The 14,970-nt window shown below is 38.7% G+C and overlaps 1 protein-coding gene across 4 annotated transcripts in view; it reads right to left on the bottom strand.

The window, feature by feature from the left end:
• The window catches only part of PSPC1 (paraspeckle component 1), a 58,364-nt gene extending 43,959 nt beyond the window's left edge, over positions 1-14,405 (bottom strand). For 3 of the 4 annotated variants that reach the window (XR_010612462.1, XR_010612463.1, XM_065678608.1), the window contains exons 1-6: positions 13,573-14,405; positions 11,394-11,695; positions 8,576-8,671; positions 7,398-7,594; positions 3,846-3,930; positions 2,718-2,826 (exon numbers count right to left, since the gene is read on the bottom strand). Coding sequence is in view for 2 of the 4 variants with exons in the window: in XM_065678608.1 (XP_065534680.1) it covers positions 2,718-2,826; positions 3,846-3,930; positions 7,398-7,594; positions 8,576-8,671; positions 11,394-11,695; positions 13,573-14,205 (1,422 nt within the window). In the remaining 2 variants the exon portion in view is untranslated. The remainder of the gene's footprint in view (positions 1-2,717; positions 2,827-3,845; positions 3,931-7,397; positions 7,595-8,575; positions 8,672-11,393; positions 11,696-13,572) is intronic. The other variant, XM_065678607.1, reaches the window with a different exon arrangement.
• Positions 14,406-14,970: the final 565 nt, after the last annotated feature.

Raw genomic sequence — 14,970 nt, 5'->3', positions numbered from 1 at the left:
TATGTACTAGAGACCACACAACTAGATTAACAAATTGCTCAGGTATCACTGGGCTTCCCATTAGATTAGCAATCAATGCAATCAAATTTTTAATGTACAAGATCACCATGAACAAGAATACTTCAGGAAGAGAAATCCCCATGCAAAAAATATTAACAACTGTAACTTAAGCAAGTAAATGGTAACTGCATTAAATTATTACAATATGTTTTTCAGAAGTAGTCATACTGAAAAATCAAAGTTTAACAAGAAAAGATATAGACAATAAAAAAAATTTAAACATGAAAGCCCTGCAGCATTATATGAGAAGTTCCAGTTCTGTTTGTTGCTGCACTTACCATTTATGTCCTTCTTTTAAACTGAACAGTAAAAAGCGTTAAGTGAAGGAAGCTTAGTTTTCAAAGCTTTTAAGAAACAAAAACAAGGATTAGAAACAATTATTATTTTCCCTCCAAATATACGGTTGCCAGAAGACTTTCGTATGTTATAAGGATTATGCCAAAACAGTTTATCAAGGCCTGAAATGGTAAAAACTATCCACCAGTATTAGAGAAAAAAAAAAAAAAAAGGCAATTTAAAAACACCTGTACTGTATTTCCTTATATAACTTATAACACTTTTGGTAGGGTTGTCACTGCACAGCTACATCTATGTATTTTTGCAGCGTATTAATTAGTTCCAGATTAACACACAATTCCAGTAATGTAACTCAGTGGGAAAGCTACATTCTCTCAAAACATTCTTCCACTTTCACCCTTCCCAAAAAGAATTTCACCACGTAAGTCACAAAAATCATACATATTGTTTGAAGTACTTTCCATTTGAATCATTCCTCTTCCCTTCTTAAAATGAGTTTTTGCCATGTCTAGCACCACCAAGTTTCTATTCAAATAGAGTTTGGCATTCAGAGATGCAGATAAGCACAAGGATGGCCAACTGTGGCAAGTAATTCAAGCACAGAGGCTAAGTAACATTACCTCCAGACAGCTGCAAGAAGAAAACCAGTAGACTGCTGTGGCCAACATTATCTAGCTTTCCCCAGCAGCAAAAGCTGCACGATAGAGGCCATGATCTCCTAACAGCAACAGCATCTGAGGGAGCTACTGCAATCTCAAGCCTGTGGGTTGGCTCCCTCACTTCCTCTTTCCGCAGCTCTGTGTAGCAAGTAGCATGGGGTCTCGCAGATCAACCACAGAAGATTTCTGACAGGTAGCTTATAGTGTCACAAAGTCAGGCCACCCCAAAAGATGCTACATGAAGATATTACAGTGAAATGAAATTTCATATTTGGTACTAGAGAAACCACAACCACTTAAGTGCTATTTCTAAGTTACATCAGACAACTGTTATATGCTATTTCACCAAGTATGTTTAAAAATTATGTAGGAACACACTGAAGGACATGACGAATTTTATCTTCATCACACCAAAGAAAAGATATTGAAAGCAGTTTTCTTTTACAATGTGAACACATATGGAAATAAATGATAGATTTGTTTTCAGCAAAATCAACTGACAGCTGTTCGTAATGTCAAAGGAACAATTTTGCTTCCTCTCCCTCACCTTTACTAAGAACACTAAGGGGAGAGGATGGGGGGACAGGCAGGAGATGTCCTGCTGAGAACAGGAAATCTCTTATTTTTTAACTTCTCTTAGGTTGTCTCAGAAAACAGTCTCAACTCTACAGAAAATGTTATAGCATAGAATTTAAAGAAACTATTTCTTCCACAAAACACAAAATTAGAAAGTAGCTGAGAAACCAACAGTTTATGTACCAAGCTGCACCTGTGAAAGGGAGCAAAATTCCCTCCTGCAGACTACAATGTTCTCTGTTACAAGAGAACATTGCATGGATCACCTATTGCTTCCTCACTAAGAATAGCTGTTACAGTAAAAGATATTATTCTCATATGAAATTAAAGCATTCACCATACAGTCTGTGTTCATTTAAGTGCTTGGGGGGGGGGGGGGGGGAGAAATGATAAAAATTCATACTCTTGACCAAAATACATCATGAAAATTTAAGAAGCTGACTCCTCTGACACCACCACTTTGCTAGTCCTGCGAGGCGAGTCTTCAGAAGCAGAACACACCTAGAATACTAATATAAATAATGTAGAAAGTATAGCAGAGGGCAATTTTTGTGGGGTTTTTTCCTCCACATTTCCCATCTTTCGGTCTCCTTTAGTAAAGATTTTGAGGTTTTAGTCGTCCAATTTTAGAGTAGAATCTTAGGAGACAGTGATTTTAGGCTCCATACCAAGTTAACACCGCCCATTTTGTTTCTCAAGTACACTATTCTTAAGTTAAGCTTGTGTGAATTACCTGTTTTGGTTTATGCTTAACAGCCTGAACTGGTTTAGAATTTAAACCTTCAGTCAAACTAGGGCACCTCTTCATAAAAACATCATTTACTCCCATGACTTCCCACCTAGAAAAATTACTTATTTTACTGGAAAAATTCTTTTCTCAAATAAAGAAGGCAATATATTATGTGAACCCAAGTGAAGAAGTGGCGTATCACCAGCTTGTAGGAAAAATAACAGCTTCTAGGAAAATAATTACTGAATTTGTAGCACTTCACTCATGAGAACAGTTGAATACTGAAGGAAAAAAGTAAACAAGAAGGTGGCAGCTCAATAGCTACTACATAAAAATTTGACAAGTTTTACAAATTCTTTTAACAATTCACACTCTTGCTATAGAATTTTACTTACATTGTCCATGAAATTTGGTTTGAACCCTCCCTCCTGCTGTCGTCGTAATTCCTCTTGCTCTCTCTGCCGCATCATCTCTTCTTCGCGACGTCGATGTTCTTCCTCATGTCTAGAATAGTTTTTAAAAACTATGTCAGCTCAAGACTCTTGACCTGTTCAGGTCTGTACTCAGCCTCAGGAGATAAGATCAACCATATAAACAAAAATGGATATTTATTTTTTTAAGACAGTGTTAAGGCACTACCTTACTCCACCTGATGGGTTTGAATACTATTGAAGTGTTTATCTTTTTTAACTGGAATATTGGTAAATACCACTACATTCTATAGGTGTTGTTCTGGCTACATACTGGATGGCAGGTAAAATATTCCAGTTTATAACAAATCCCTATGGATTAAAACATTTCAGTACTGCCAAAAGACATTTTTAACTTGAGAGGTGTTTGTGCTTTGTCTTTTTTCTCATCTACATTTCTTGTGATATTTAACATAAAAAATATGTAAACTCTATCAACATGATGATACTATACCTATTTTCTTAAATTTTAGCAGAGGCATGAAAGCAAGTATTTGTATGAAACAATCTCAAAAAAAAAAAAAAAAAAAAAATTGTTCGCAACATACCAGAATGTTATGTTCCTTAATATACCGAAATATCAAGTGAAAATACCCCCAAAAAGTCTCATTACAGACTTTAAATGTGCAATGCTACTATTCCACATGCCCATAAATCTCAGAAGCATGTTTGTATCTATTATAGCTATGCTTCAATCACAAGGTTATAATAAACACTATGGAACAAAAAAAAAAAAAAAAAAAAAAAAAAAACCAAACCCACCACAATATTTCTGCACTATTTATAAAGCTCAAAAATTTACAACAGAACTAGTAGAGCTGAAATAAATTAAAAACTTCAGAAATACCTGAAACCATTCTTTTGTATTAGTCAGTGATCACTTTCCAAGAACATTAAAGGAATCATCATGTACTATGCTTTCCAAAAGCAGCTTTTTAGCAAGAGAAACACTTATCTGACATCAAAAGCAAGCTCTACAAGATAGAGGACCTAAACTCATGCAAACCTACAGCAGCTGCATGCCACACCTTTGCACAGTAGAAGGCAAAATACCTCAATTGGATCTGCTTGCGTTTTTGAAGTTCTTGATTTCTAAGTTCTTCCAAACGCCTCAGTTCTTCTTGACGTCGCATGAGATCTAACATGATTAAAAATGCAGTAAAGATAAAAGCAGCCAATCAACAATATGGCAAAACATAAAAATTGCTATTACTGTCAGATTATAGTTCTAACATTCCATTTTAAAGCAATTTCTCAAGACATTCAACTAGCTTCTTCCCATAAAGCTAAGTCTAGTAGCATATGAAAAAAACCACACTGGATCCACAGCTCACAAACACAAAAAGGTACAGGACTGGCAAAGCCTATAAAACAGGTTGCAGAAACAGAAATCTGAAGTCCTCAAACAAAGGAAAGGAGAAAAAGCTTTAAGTCTCTCAATCACATCCTGGTTTCACATCTAGGGCAAGGAATCAATTTTCTCACAATGCTGTGTACCACTAAAGTCATATTAACAAGAAAACTGGTAAATATATACGGGCTTACACTCTCCACTACCTACTGTAGACCACTGTATGACATGCATCAGAAAGAAACGATATAAACTTGCAATACAAGCTTGCATAGATTTATCGCATGACTGCTGAGAGCAATTTATAAATTACTAATATTTTTACACTACCACAATGGAACAGCTGTATCCTCTTCAAAGTTCAAAAACACTCAACATACACATAAAAAGCAGGGTGCAATTAATAGTCATTACTTTTTCTGTACCGGTTTCTGCCCAGCCACATTACTGACTTCACCCTGGAAATACGTGTTCTATTCAATGAATATTAATTGTACCTTTTGTTAGAAAGCAGCTGCTTGCCTTTTCTATCTTCATAGGATATTGGCCACATGACATTATTTATAGACACCAAGAGAAACATTCACCTATACCACCTATTTTATGCCTTTATTCAATTGAATTATTCACGCATTTCTCCATGCATTTCTTCACTGTATTAATTAAACCATCTTTCTATAGCTATGCAGATTGCTTTCCTCAAACTTCCATCAGCATGTATTATTACTTACATATTATAACTTAGCTTTTTACTTTAATACCCAAAACAACTACAATGACCAGTACATTTCATCAAAATGGCATGGATTTGTTTTCTTTTCTAATGAAGACTATCAGATTTTTACTCTCACAGCACTTTTAGTGCCATTAGAAGTCCTTTCTCAAGCACATTTTGCAGGCTTTTTCCGATCTCTTCTACAAATTTAACGCATTTCACACTTCAACAGAATATGATTACATTGAAGATTCATGCAAATCACAAAGTCCAAGGGCAGCTTCATTCCAACTGTGCTTGTCATAGAAGGCTTCGCCACTGCTATCCTGACACAAGTGCCACAAGCACTTGTTTCAGTGGTGGTTGTGTGGGTTTGTGGTTTTTCTGGTTTTGTGGTTTTTGTTTGGGTTGTGGGGGTTTTTTTTTGGTGGTAGTGGTTTTGTTTGTTTTCAAGTAACCTTCAGATTATTTCAGAGTATAAGTGCACTATGTTCTTTTAAAATTAACCTTTAGGTTGTCTCAGGGTATTACTGAGATCAAGAACTGACCCAATACGCTCAATATTGTCCCCTGTGGGAAAAGAAGCACTTCCTTTCTGGTTCTTTGTTCTTTCAAATTCATGCAGCTTTCCCTTTTTCTTGGGTTAATACACTGGCACAGGATCTCCTACGTTCTCTCTACCACTAAATTTACCCAACCTGTATTTTCAGCACTGAGCCATCTTTTCCAGCATCAAACTTAGGACCAAAATGTAAAATGTGTCAAATTCAAAGGGAGGGGGCCTGTACTGTGTATTATAGTCATTGTTGTTACATCACATTAACATCCACATTCACCACCTGTAATACAACTATCCTTCACATGCAAGCCAATGAACACTTTTTGCTTGGAAAATAAATCAAGAAGCAACTTGACAGTTGCCATTTTCAGGTGCTGCAATAACTATTTAGTATTTCAAAGCAGTTTTTTATTTTACTATGTGCTGTATTTTATCTTTACATAAGATCTTTTTTTCCACACTAAAAGCATGCATGGCTGTTTCAGAAAACCAGGCTAACTTTCTCCTCATGACAACTTTTAAGTTGCCATAGATTTAAGAATACTATATAAAAAAAGAAATCCCTCCTTTTAATTTCTTTTCCACTTATGATAATGTTTTAAAGGAGATTTTAAAGGACTGTGTTTAATATATTGAAGCATTTAGGTTCTTTAATGCCACCAACTTCGTAAATACACAAATCCAGCTCATTGAGAGTTTTTCAACGTGACATTCAAGTCAGCAGAAAAAATTTAGATAAATCATTCCCACACGGTGAAGTCGTACTACCAACAAAAATGTAATTTCTTAAGAGTAAGCATTAAAACCAAGCAATTGCAGCAGACAGCTTTTATAAGTTACCTGGATTTAAGTTTTGAAACGCATCCGCTACAAGTTCAAATCCTTCATAATGACAAGGGACTATCAGGCTATCAAGCTAATTACTGTCTTATGATCGAACACTTTAGGGGCAAGATTTTTTTTCAGGTAGTCAAGACCTCCCTTAAATTAAGATTTAAAAAAAAAAAACCCCCCCCCCCACACACAAAAAACTCCACACCACAAACCTTCAGTGTTTCATTCATGCAACAAACCTTGAGATCCTTCCTGATACATCTGCAATATATTTAAACTTTATCGCTTAAGTCTTGCAATTTAGCAATCCTACAAACGGAACTAAAAATCAAGCAGCAGTTCAGTATTTCTGAACTGGAAACCAGCGCTTGCATGTCCACAGCATTTCAGGAAAAATGTGCTTTGGGTAGAAGGTTAACAAGAATAAAAGAGCAGATACTCGCCCTGTTACTCTCCCCAAGAAAAACAAGCTTCACCCAGCTTCATTCTTAAAGGCAGGGCTTGAAAGCAATTCCCAGAAAACTTCCCTGACAACACTAGCAGAAGGCAAGATGCCCAAACAATTACAAAAGAGGGGATATATGATCTTAAAATTTCAAGAACGACTGAAATTCATGGCAACTGTGAGCTATTTTAAGTTGTTACATACATATAATACTATGTACACACCAAACCTTTCAGCTGAGTCTCAAAGGGAAAAAGAAATAGCATTAGCTACTGGAAGATTTGAAATCATAACTGAGATGCACAGAAGAGCCAAAAGAATTATGAGCTATCATTTTATTTTTTCCTGCATGTAGCCCATAAACAGTACTTGGTCCTATCTAGCAACACCAAAAATGTAATTTTTCTGATAGGTGCGAAACTACCATTTGATTTCTTTAAACTACTTAACACTAAATAAACACTACTTAACACAAAAATTTAAGAACGGACCTAGACAATCGCCTCTTACTCGGTTTCCTAACCCATCTCAGCAAATCATCAAGGAATATGTACAAGGAGATACATGACTTCCTTTTTCTCAGTTCAATGCATTTAGTAAAAGAGCATCCAACAAAATACCTAAGTTTAACATACAGCTCCATATACTACACAAAGAAAATCTGTGACAAAACAAAATACTAGTAGATTATCTGATTTTACCTTGCCTCATCAGCATTAGCTGATGCTCATGTCTAGCTGCTTCCATTTCTGCCTCTAGTTTCTCTTTGGCTTCTCTAATGTTCCTGTCAACCTGTTCACGCTGTTGCTTTTCCATCTCATCAAGAGCCTTCCATCGTGAAGCATACTCAAACTCAAATGTTCCAGGCTGAGCAAAACGTGGAGGCTGTTCTCTTTCCCTAATAAGAATTTTGCAGTTAAAATGTACAGAAGGACACGTTTAGATCAACAGCTGTAACAGCCAAAGAATCTACGAACAATCACTTCAAGTGTAGGTCTGACTTTAAATCCACCTGTCAGATGACTACATTCTAAACCAGGAAAAAGCTTAATTCAGCTGGAATTTTCCAAATAAAGATCTGTTCAATTTATGTAGTTTTAAGGTAAAAATTCATTTCTGCATTGGCACAAAATACTAAGGTGCAACACTAGATTAACTGTGTCCGGCTTTCTAAAACCAGCAGTCAATTCATAAACCCAGTTATTTAAATAAAGCTTACTAGGCAGCTCAGAGTATTAGCCAGGATTTCTAACCATTAAAAGGTGCCAACATTTTATTTCACATTCCAACACTAATATTGCAATGAACAGTGACAACCATTTTTTAAAAGTGGTATTCTACAGCCTCACCAAAATAGACTTTTTACCTTCAAGCAACACGACTTCTAAATGGTAATCAAACTTCAGTATTAAAAATTATCACATGAGGTATAAGTTAAGTCACCCAATGATCTAGACTCACTTCCTCATGCCATACTCAAAAGTCTTATCTGAACTGTGGAAGCTGCCAGGATTTATGCTCCACTGACTCTATGAACAGTTAAGGAGCTATTCAGAGAACATAAAATTTGTGTGTATACAAATCTCTGGAGGATTAGACCACAGCCCTAATCCATAAAGGACTTCTTGCTTTGCTGACAAGCTCCAACTGATTTCAGTGTAGGCTGGGATTGTATCTACTTTAGTAAATGCACAGAATGTTAAATAAACAAGTCTGAATGATTAGAAAATACTGGCAAAATCCTATTTAATCATTTGATGCAAAACAGCACAACATACTTCCTGCTACACAAACTCAAATACTAGAAATTAGCATCTGTTTACCATAGTAACTAAATACATCAATCACATTTTACAAAAAAAAGCTAAACACGACTTACTTGTGATACTGTTGTGTTTTTTGCATTAGCTTCTCTGGGAGCCCATCTTCATCATCAAATTGCTCCATTGGTTCTACAACAACAGGGCGAGGTGTTCTGGAAGACATTTTCAATTTAATAATTGAATCATAAATGAGGAAGTTAGTTATTTTAGTATTTTGAGAAACACTTCAGAAAGCTAATATGTTACTTGTAATTCTTGTCTTCCAAATTCTTCTTAAATCACAGAATTTAAATTAATCCTGATTTTAAGAATGATCTTTTAAAAGGATTGTTCCTATGCCCAAAACCAGCTCTTCTGCCTAGAAACCACAATTTACTTGCTGCAGTTCTGTTTGCTTCAAAGTAAAGATCTTTTAAAAACCTCAAAACCACCTACAAACAATTACAAGATATTTAGGAAGGAACTACCTTTTTGTTTTCATCGCTGAGGCAACGCATGGGCCATCATCATGTTGGGAAAGCACCAAACAAACCCAGAACAGAGCAACAAAACCTATTCTTATTTCCACAGAATATTAAAAATTACATTTCAAAGTTACTCTACAACTGAAAACAGACTGATAATCTGGCATTAATATTTCAGAGATAAGAAAAATATTTCTGCTTATGTTATTTAAAACCCATTCTTTGGGCAATCATACTCTCACAAATCAGAAACTAATTTATTTATGAAAATACGTTCCTTGAATTCTTACTATCTGTTGCAATCAGAGGCAAGTATTAGCAGTACTGCCAAGGGCAGCAGTATAAGGATCCTGAATTGTGTAAAACATCCCTGCATCGGTCTTGGGAGCATAGCCTATAACCTGCGGTAAGAATTAAAGACACTATTTTCAAAATGCCAGTGCTTACTTATTGTGTTCCACTCCTTTATTTCACTTCAAAGTTCTTTTTGCAGAAAAAAAGAATCAGTATGTTTTTAGAACATTAACAAGTGAGAAATAAACCTTTGGGCATAGCATGCAGATTAAAAAGATGAAGCCTGGAATCACAGAACACAAGTCGGCAACTATTTTTCTTGATGTTATCTGCATGGCAACTGCTGGCAGTTGTTACTTATATGTAACTTAACTGTTGTGTTAATGAGTTATGATATAAAACAAGAATTTTGCATCTCTAATGTTTCCAATGCCTGGCTTTGATATATTTTGACCATTTTTAGACCGTATTTAGAATTAAAATATTTTCTTCTGATCAGGCAAAGAGCTTTCAGCTAAAAATGTAAAGTTTTAGATTCTGAAGCAAATTATCAAAGTATCATGGCAGCAGATTCATGCTAATTGTCTTTGCAACTGCACCATCAGTAACACGTCAGCCACCTAAGGAAGGGAAAGATCAAGCACTTTTTATTCACCCAGGCCACTGTTAGATGGTTATTTCAATCCAAGAAATCTATACAGCCGGTAAAAGAAGAATACCATCCCTCGTATCCTAGCTTCTTTCTCCCTGCCCCATCTCTCATGCCAAGGATAGCATTCACGTAACTCTCAACTAGATCAGTTCCCTTGTTTGGCTCACCATGCTTCTATACTAATACTAATGCCAAGAAAACCCAGGGGATAAGAACAAATTGCTGGCACCTACTGATAAGAGCAACGGCATATTCAGACTGAATTTACCATGTAGCCACCAGGTCAGTTCAGTAGCACACTGAAGATTTATGAGGTTATCATGAGAAAGAGGAGTTTCAGACACTCTTCCCCACCTGCGATATACTGGCAACATTTTCCCCTGCCTTATCCTCTGCTGGACCTCACAGCACCCATGTTAGCAAGCACCTTCATACACAAAAATGAACCCGACAAAACAGCTGAATACTTTTCTGTTGTTTCAGCAAGCACAAGTGGCTTATGGAAGTATCAAAGAGTTCTAAGTGGCTGACAGATCAACAGCACAGCCAGGGCAAGAAAAGAAAATTAACTAAAAGTTCCCTAGTTTGATGGCAGCAAGCTTCCATCCTGTGAAACTACAGCTTTATTTTCCAAAATGAGAATCAGAAAATATTTTCTTTTTTAAATCCCGAGTATATAATTTCACACAATCTTTAAGAAAGCAGTTAAAAATGTCACAAATGAATGTGTTAAAGCCCAGCAGTTAAAAACTCTCTCTGGCATGTACAGAAATAAGAGATGCAAGAAAAGTGCTGTAATTTGCACGCTTGCTTGCCCTTGAAATACAAAGTTTCCCAGAGATCACTTGCCATAAACATCTGCATAATCTAAGACTTCCATCTAAATCTTATTTAAAAAAAACAAGCAAACAAACAAAAAAAACAAAAAAAAAAAGATGTGTACATCTGCCTTTCAAGCCACAGTTAAAACTTTTGATACAGAAATAAATGCAGGAACATCTCCCTGAGTTTATGGAAGTATCAGCAACATAGCGACTGTGCTGTTTAGCAGCTAGTTACTGGGATCAGGAAGAGCGCAATCAATGAAAGTAAGTCTCACTAGAAAAAGCTCTAGTATACAGAGAATACTGTATATAAAGGAAAAGCAAAACCTTGCTATCGGACTCTCATATCATAATTACAAGTCTTATAAACAGTAAGCAGCATGGTTTGTTTTTTTTTTTTTGTTGTAAGCATGGTTTTCCTCACCAAAACCAAAAACAAACAAAAAAACACCACCCACCAAACAAAAATAACCAAAAATAAACAAACAAAACAGGCACATCTGGTATATTCATGTAAAAAGTCTTAATTTCTCACCTCACAGCTTTCATAATTTAAAATTAAGAGCTAGGGGATAGCCATGAATGCAGTTTTCTTTCACATCAGAAATACACAAATTCAAATAAAAGCCTGTGAACTTACGTTGTTAGCAAGAATGCCCCATCACTGCATCTTTCTAGAGCTTTTCGCGCTGGAGGTTTTGCTGCAAACTCTACGAAACCTTTTCCTGTAGCTCTGCCACGATCATCTACTACAACAACAGCTCTTTCCACTGGCCCAAATTGAGAGAACGCTTGTTCCAGCAGCTCATTAGAAACCACAGGTGACAGATTCTTGACTGTTAGGGCAGCTCCATGTGTAGCAAATCGAATTCGAAGTGGTCTGCTCTTCAAAATAGTACCATCAAGTTCCGCCTTTGCTATTTCAGCCAGTGTCCTAGATTCCTTTTTCAAGATTGAAAATAAAAAACATCAAGTATTTTCTAAGAAAACAGATAACGCTTTTGTGTCAGTGACCCATCCCCCACATCCGAAAAGCGGGTTTTTTTTCCCTTAACTAGCATCAGGGTCATTCAACTTCCCCCACCCACCAAGAGAAAGCCAGCGTCGCTGTCCACCTCTGTTAAAAAAAAGCCCCTATGACTCATTCTTTAGAAAAAAAAAAAAAAAAACACAAAACAAACACATACCATAGGCACAAACTGTTGTAACATTAGTGTGTTAAGACTCAAATTCTCACTATGATGGTTACATTTGTGCTGCTCCCTAAAGGCTTTCAGTAGAGTTGAAAGCCTGCTGATTTTTCATATTTACGCACTCGATATTCTGCATTCCTGCCTCCACACCGTAGGAAACAGCATTTTCAAAGACCAGATTACAGGATCTAAGGTCGGTTTTGTTTGGGTTTTTGTTTTTAAATAACAAAAATATCACACTTACTTATTACAACTATCAGACGAACTCTCAATGATGTCGAATTTCGAATTTCATCAACAAATGATGAAATTACCTTTGTTCATTTGTTCATTATTCTCACATTTATGGGTTTTCTGCACCCACATCCAAGGTACAGTCTGCATCAGTAATTGCCTTTTTTCTCATTTCAGATATTTCCACGTAGCTTGAACTTGCAACTCCTTACATCTAAATTATTCTTTAGATCCTAGCCATTTTCTCCAGAATTCAACTGACTAAACTGTTGTAAAATAACATATTCCCTAAACACAACGGAAAAGCTGCGTATATAAAAGCTGTAACTACCCCATATTACATACAAAAGTGAGTAGTGACATGTAAATATATCACACTTCCTCCAGAAAATTGCTATTTCAGGATGGGGGATTCTTAGTGTAAAAGATGTATGGCAGAACTCCACAAGCACTTATCTTTCAGACGACCAAGAAGAAAAAAATATCCTAACCAGTAAAATATACAGAAAAATCATAAGCAGACACCCAAAGCACTCTAAAGCTATTCCCAGAATGATATAAATCAGTGCATTCTAGACACGGCAGACAGGAAAACTAACCTTGCACACTAAATCGACAGTTAAATACAGTATCATAAGCTTTTCACGATTCCTTTTATGCATGCTTGCGCATAGCGATTAAACATTTTATTACCCTTAAAAAGATCTTATGTGGACCAAATAATTTAAGCAACTTAATGTCCCATTTCTTTGCAATTCTGAGATTACATGATCTGATTTCATGATGTGTGAGCAATGGTATTTCGAAAAAATCCTGTCCAGTCTTCTAAATTAACTGTTTTCATAGACAAAACCTACATTTATAATGAACTGTACAGGCTGAAATTTGCTTCTGCATGGAGGATTTTTTTTTCCCTAGTTCGAAAGTTCTCCCAGTTAAATTAGGAAAGTCTTTATACAGGTATTGCAAGACCAAAGCAGATCGCGCAGCCGCATCTTCCATTCACTGGAGAAGCACAGGCTGCAGGAGTCAGTACCCGCGTAGCAGCACGTAAACGGTAACTGGCGGAGGAGCCCTTAAACCAGCCGGGTACCACGCAGTAAGGTGGGGACCCGAACGCGAGGGGCTGGGAAGGCTGCTCACAATGCAGGCCTCAAGCTTCGATATACAGAGGCAAATAGGGGAGGAGGAAAAGGAAGAGAGGAAATGGCTCTAGCAGCAACGAGAAAGAGAATGAAGGGCACCTGTTTTTTTTCTTAAAGCCGCCCGCCAAGGAAGGGCGGGGAGTGGTCGGGGGGGTGTAGGAAAGGGAAATAACGGGCAGAATTCTCCCACTTGTAAAGGCAGCCCCTGGGTTACGGGGAAGCCACAGCGGCTCGCGCGAATCCTCACCAGGCGAATGAAGCCAAAGCCACGGTCCCGGTTGATGAAGACCTCGCTAGGCTCCCCATAGCGCTCGAAGAGACGCTTGAAATCTTCCTCTGTGATATCGGTAGGCAGATTCCCCACGAACAACCTGCAGCGCTGCGTGTAGCTCTTCTCACCAGGTTTGAGGAAGCTTTTGATGTCGATGGTGAACCCAACCTCTTGCTCTTCATCTCCACCTTCTTTGCTCGGCACTAGCGCCATGGCCGCCGCTGCCTCACTCTCTGTTTCTAGGCCCCGCAATCCCTTCAGGTTGCCGCTGCCGCCACCACCGCCCCCCACCATGCCCAGCGGCGCCGCTGGGGAGCTATTCTCGATCCGCACTTGCTTCAAGTTCCTATTCGCTGCCATATTCAGAACTCGCTCCCTCCTCGCTGGCTTTCTCGGGAAACCCGGAGCTCTCTCCGGCCACCACCGCCCCCGATCCTCAGCCAGTTCAAAATGGCGCCGCTGCCAACCTCGGCGAGTTGTAACGTCCCTGAGGCACGCCCCGCCCACCTCCGTGCGCGTTGCTCCCCCCGCCGCGGCTCGTTGCTGGCGTGGGGAGGGGTGTGTGCGCGTGTTGTTTTGCGCGGCCGTGGGGCTGCAGTGGCTGCCCATGGCGTCTGGAGTCCTGGTTCAGGTGGTGTTCCCCTTCGGTTCCGGCATAGAGGCGGCCCTGCTTCAAGCCGGGAGAGATCGGTCTGTCTGTCGCGTACCAGTGAGCTGTACTGCCTGAGCGGATAACCCGCCCAGAAGATCCTCTGCTGCACCCTGGTAGCTCGACTCCCTCGGTGCTTGGCCCTCCCGCAACTATATTGTATTAGAGGTCTTGGAAGTGTTCGGGTCTCGCAAGTTTTGCCACAGTTCGTCCCCAGGCGGTGCGACCTGGCAAGTCCCTGATGCAGTATCTGGTTGGCTGAGGCGGCTGCTGGAGGGCGGATGGGGAAGGGAAAGCCCGAGCTCTGCGGAATAGCACGGGAGTGGAGGAAGGACCTGCAGGCAGAACGGGGAAATCGTTCCCCGAGTGCGATGTGGAGACAAAGCTGAGTGGAGAGAGACCTTGTTACTTACAGAACAATTTCTTACGCGGCAACAGCTTTCCCTGTGAAGGTGATGCCTTTCTTCTGAGAGGTGCAAAGTCAAGCATTTCCTTCCTTGGGCACCCCTTCTTGTATGCTGGACCACATGTCTTATCTGCAGCATAAGACTCTTCTCTCTCTTTCTTGCCTGCTAGACGCCTAGTTCGTTGTTTTGATCTCTGTGCTTCAACCAGCAATTCAACTGGCACATGGTTTCTCAGACAAAGAGCTCAGTCTGCCTGAGGCCTCACAGAATCCCTCTTCCCCCACCCTCCCTCGGTGGGGGGAATGGATAATCGGTTCG

The sequence above is a fragment of the Lathamus discolor genome, chromosome 4, assembly GCF_037157495.1.
Source record: "Lathamus discolor isolate bLatDis1 chromosome 4, bLatDis1.hap1, whole genome shotgun sequence".
NCBI classification, from domain to species: domain Eukaryota; kingdom Metazoa; phylum Chordata; class Aves; order Psittaciformes; family Psittacidae; genus Lathamus; species Lathamus discolor.
The sequence above is the reverse complement of the archived record's forward strand: the minus strand, read 5'-3'. Positions and strand labels throughout refer to the sequence as shown.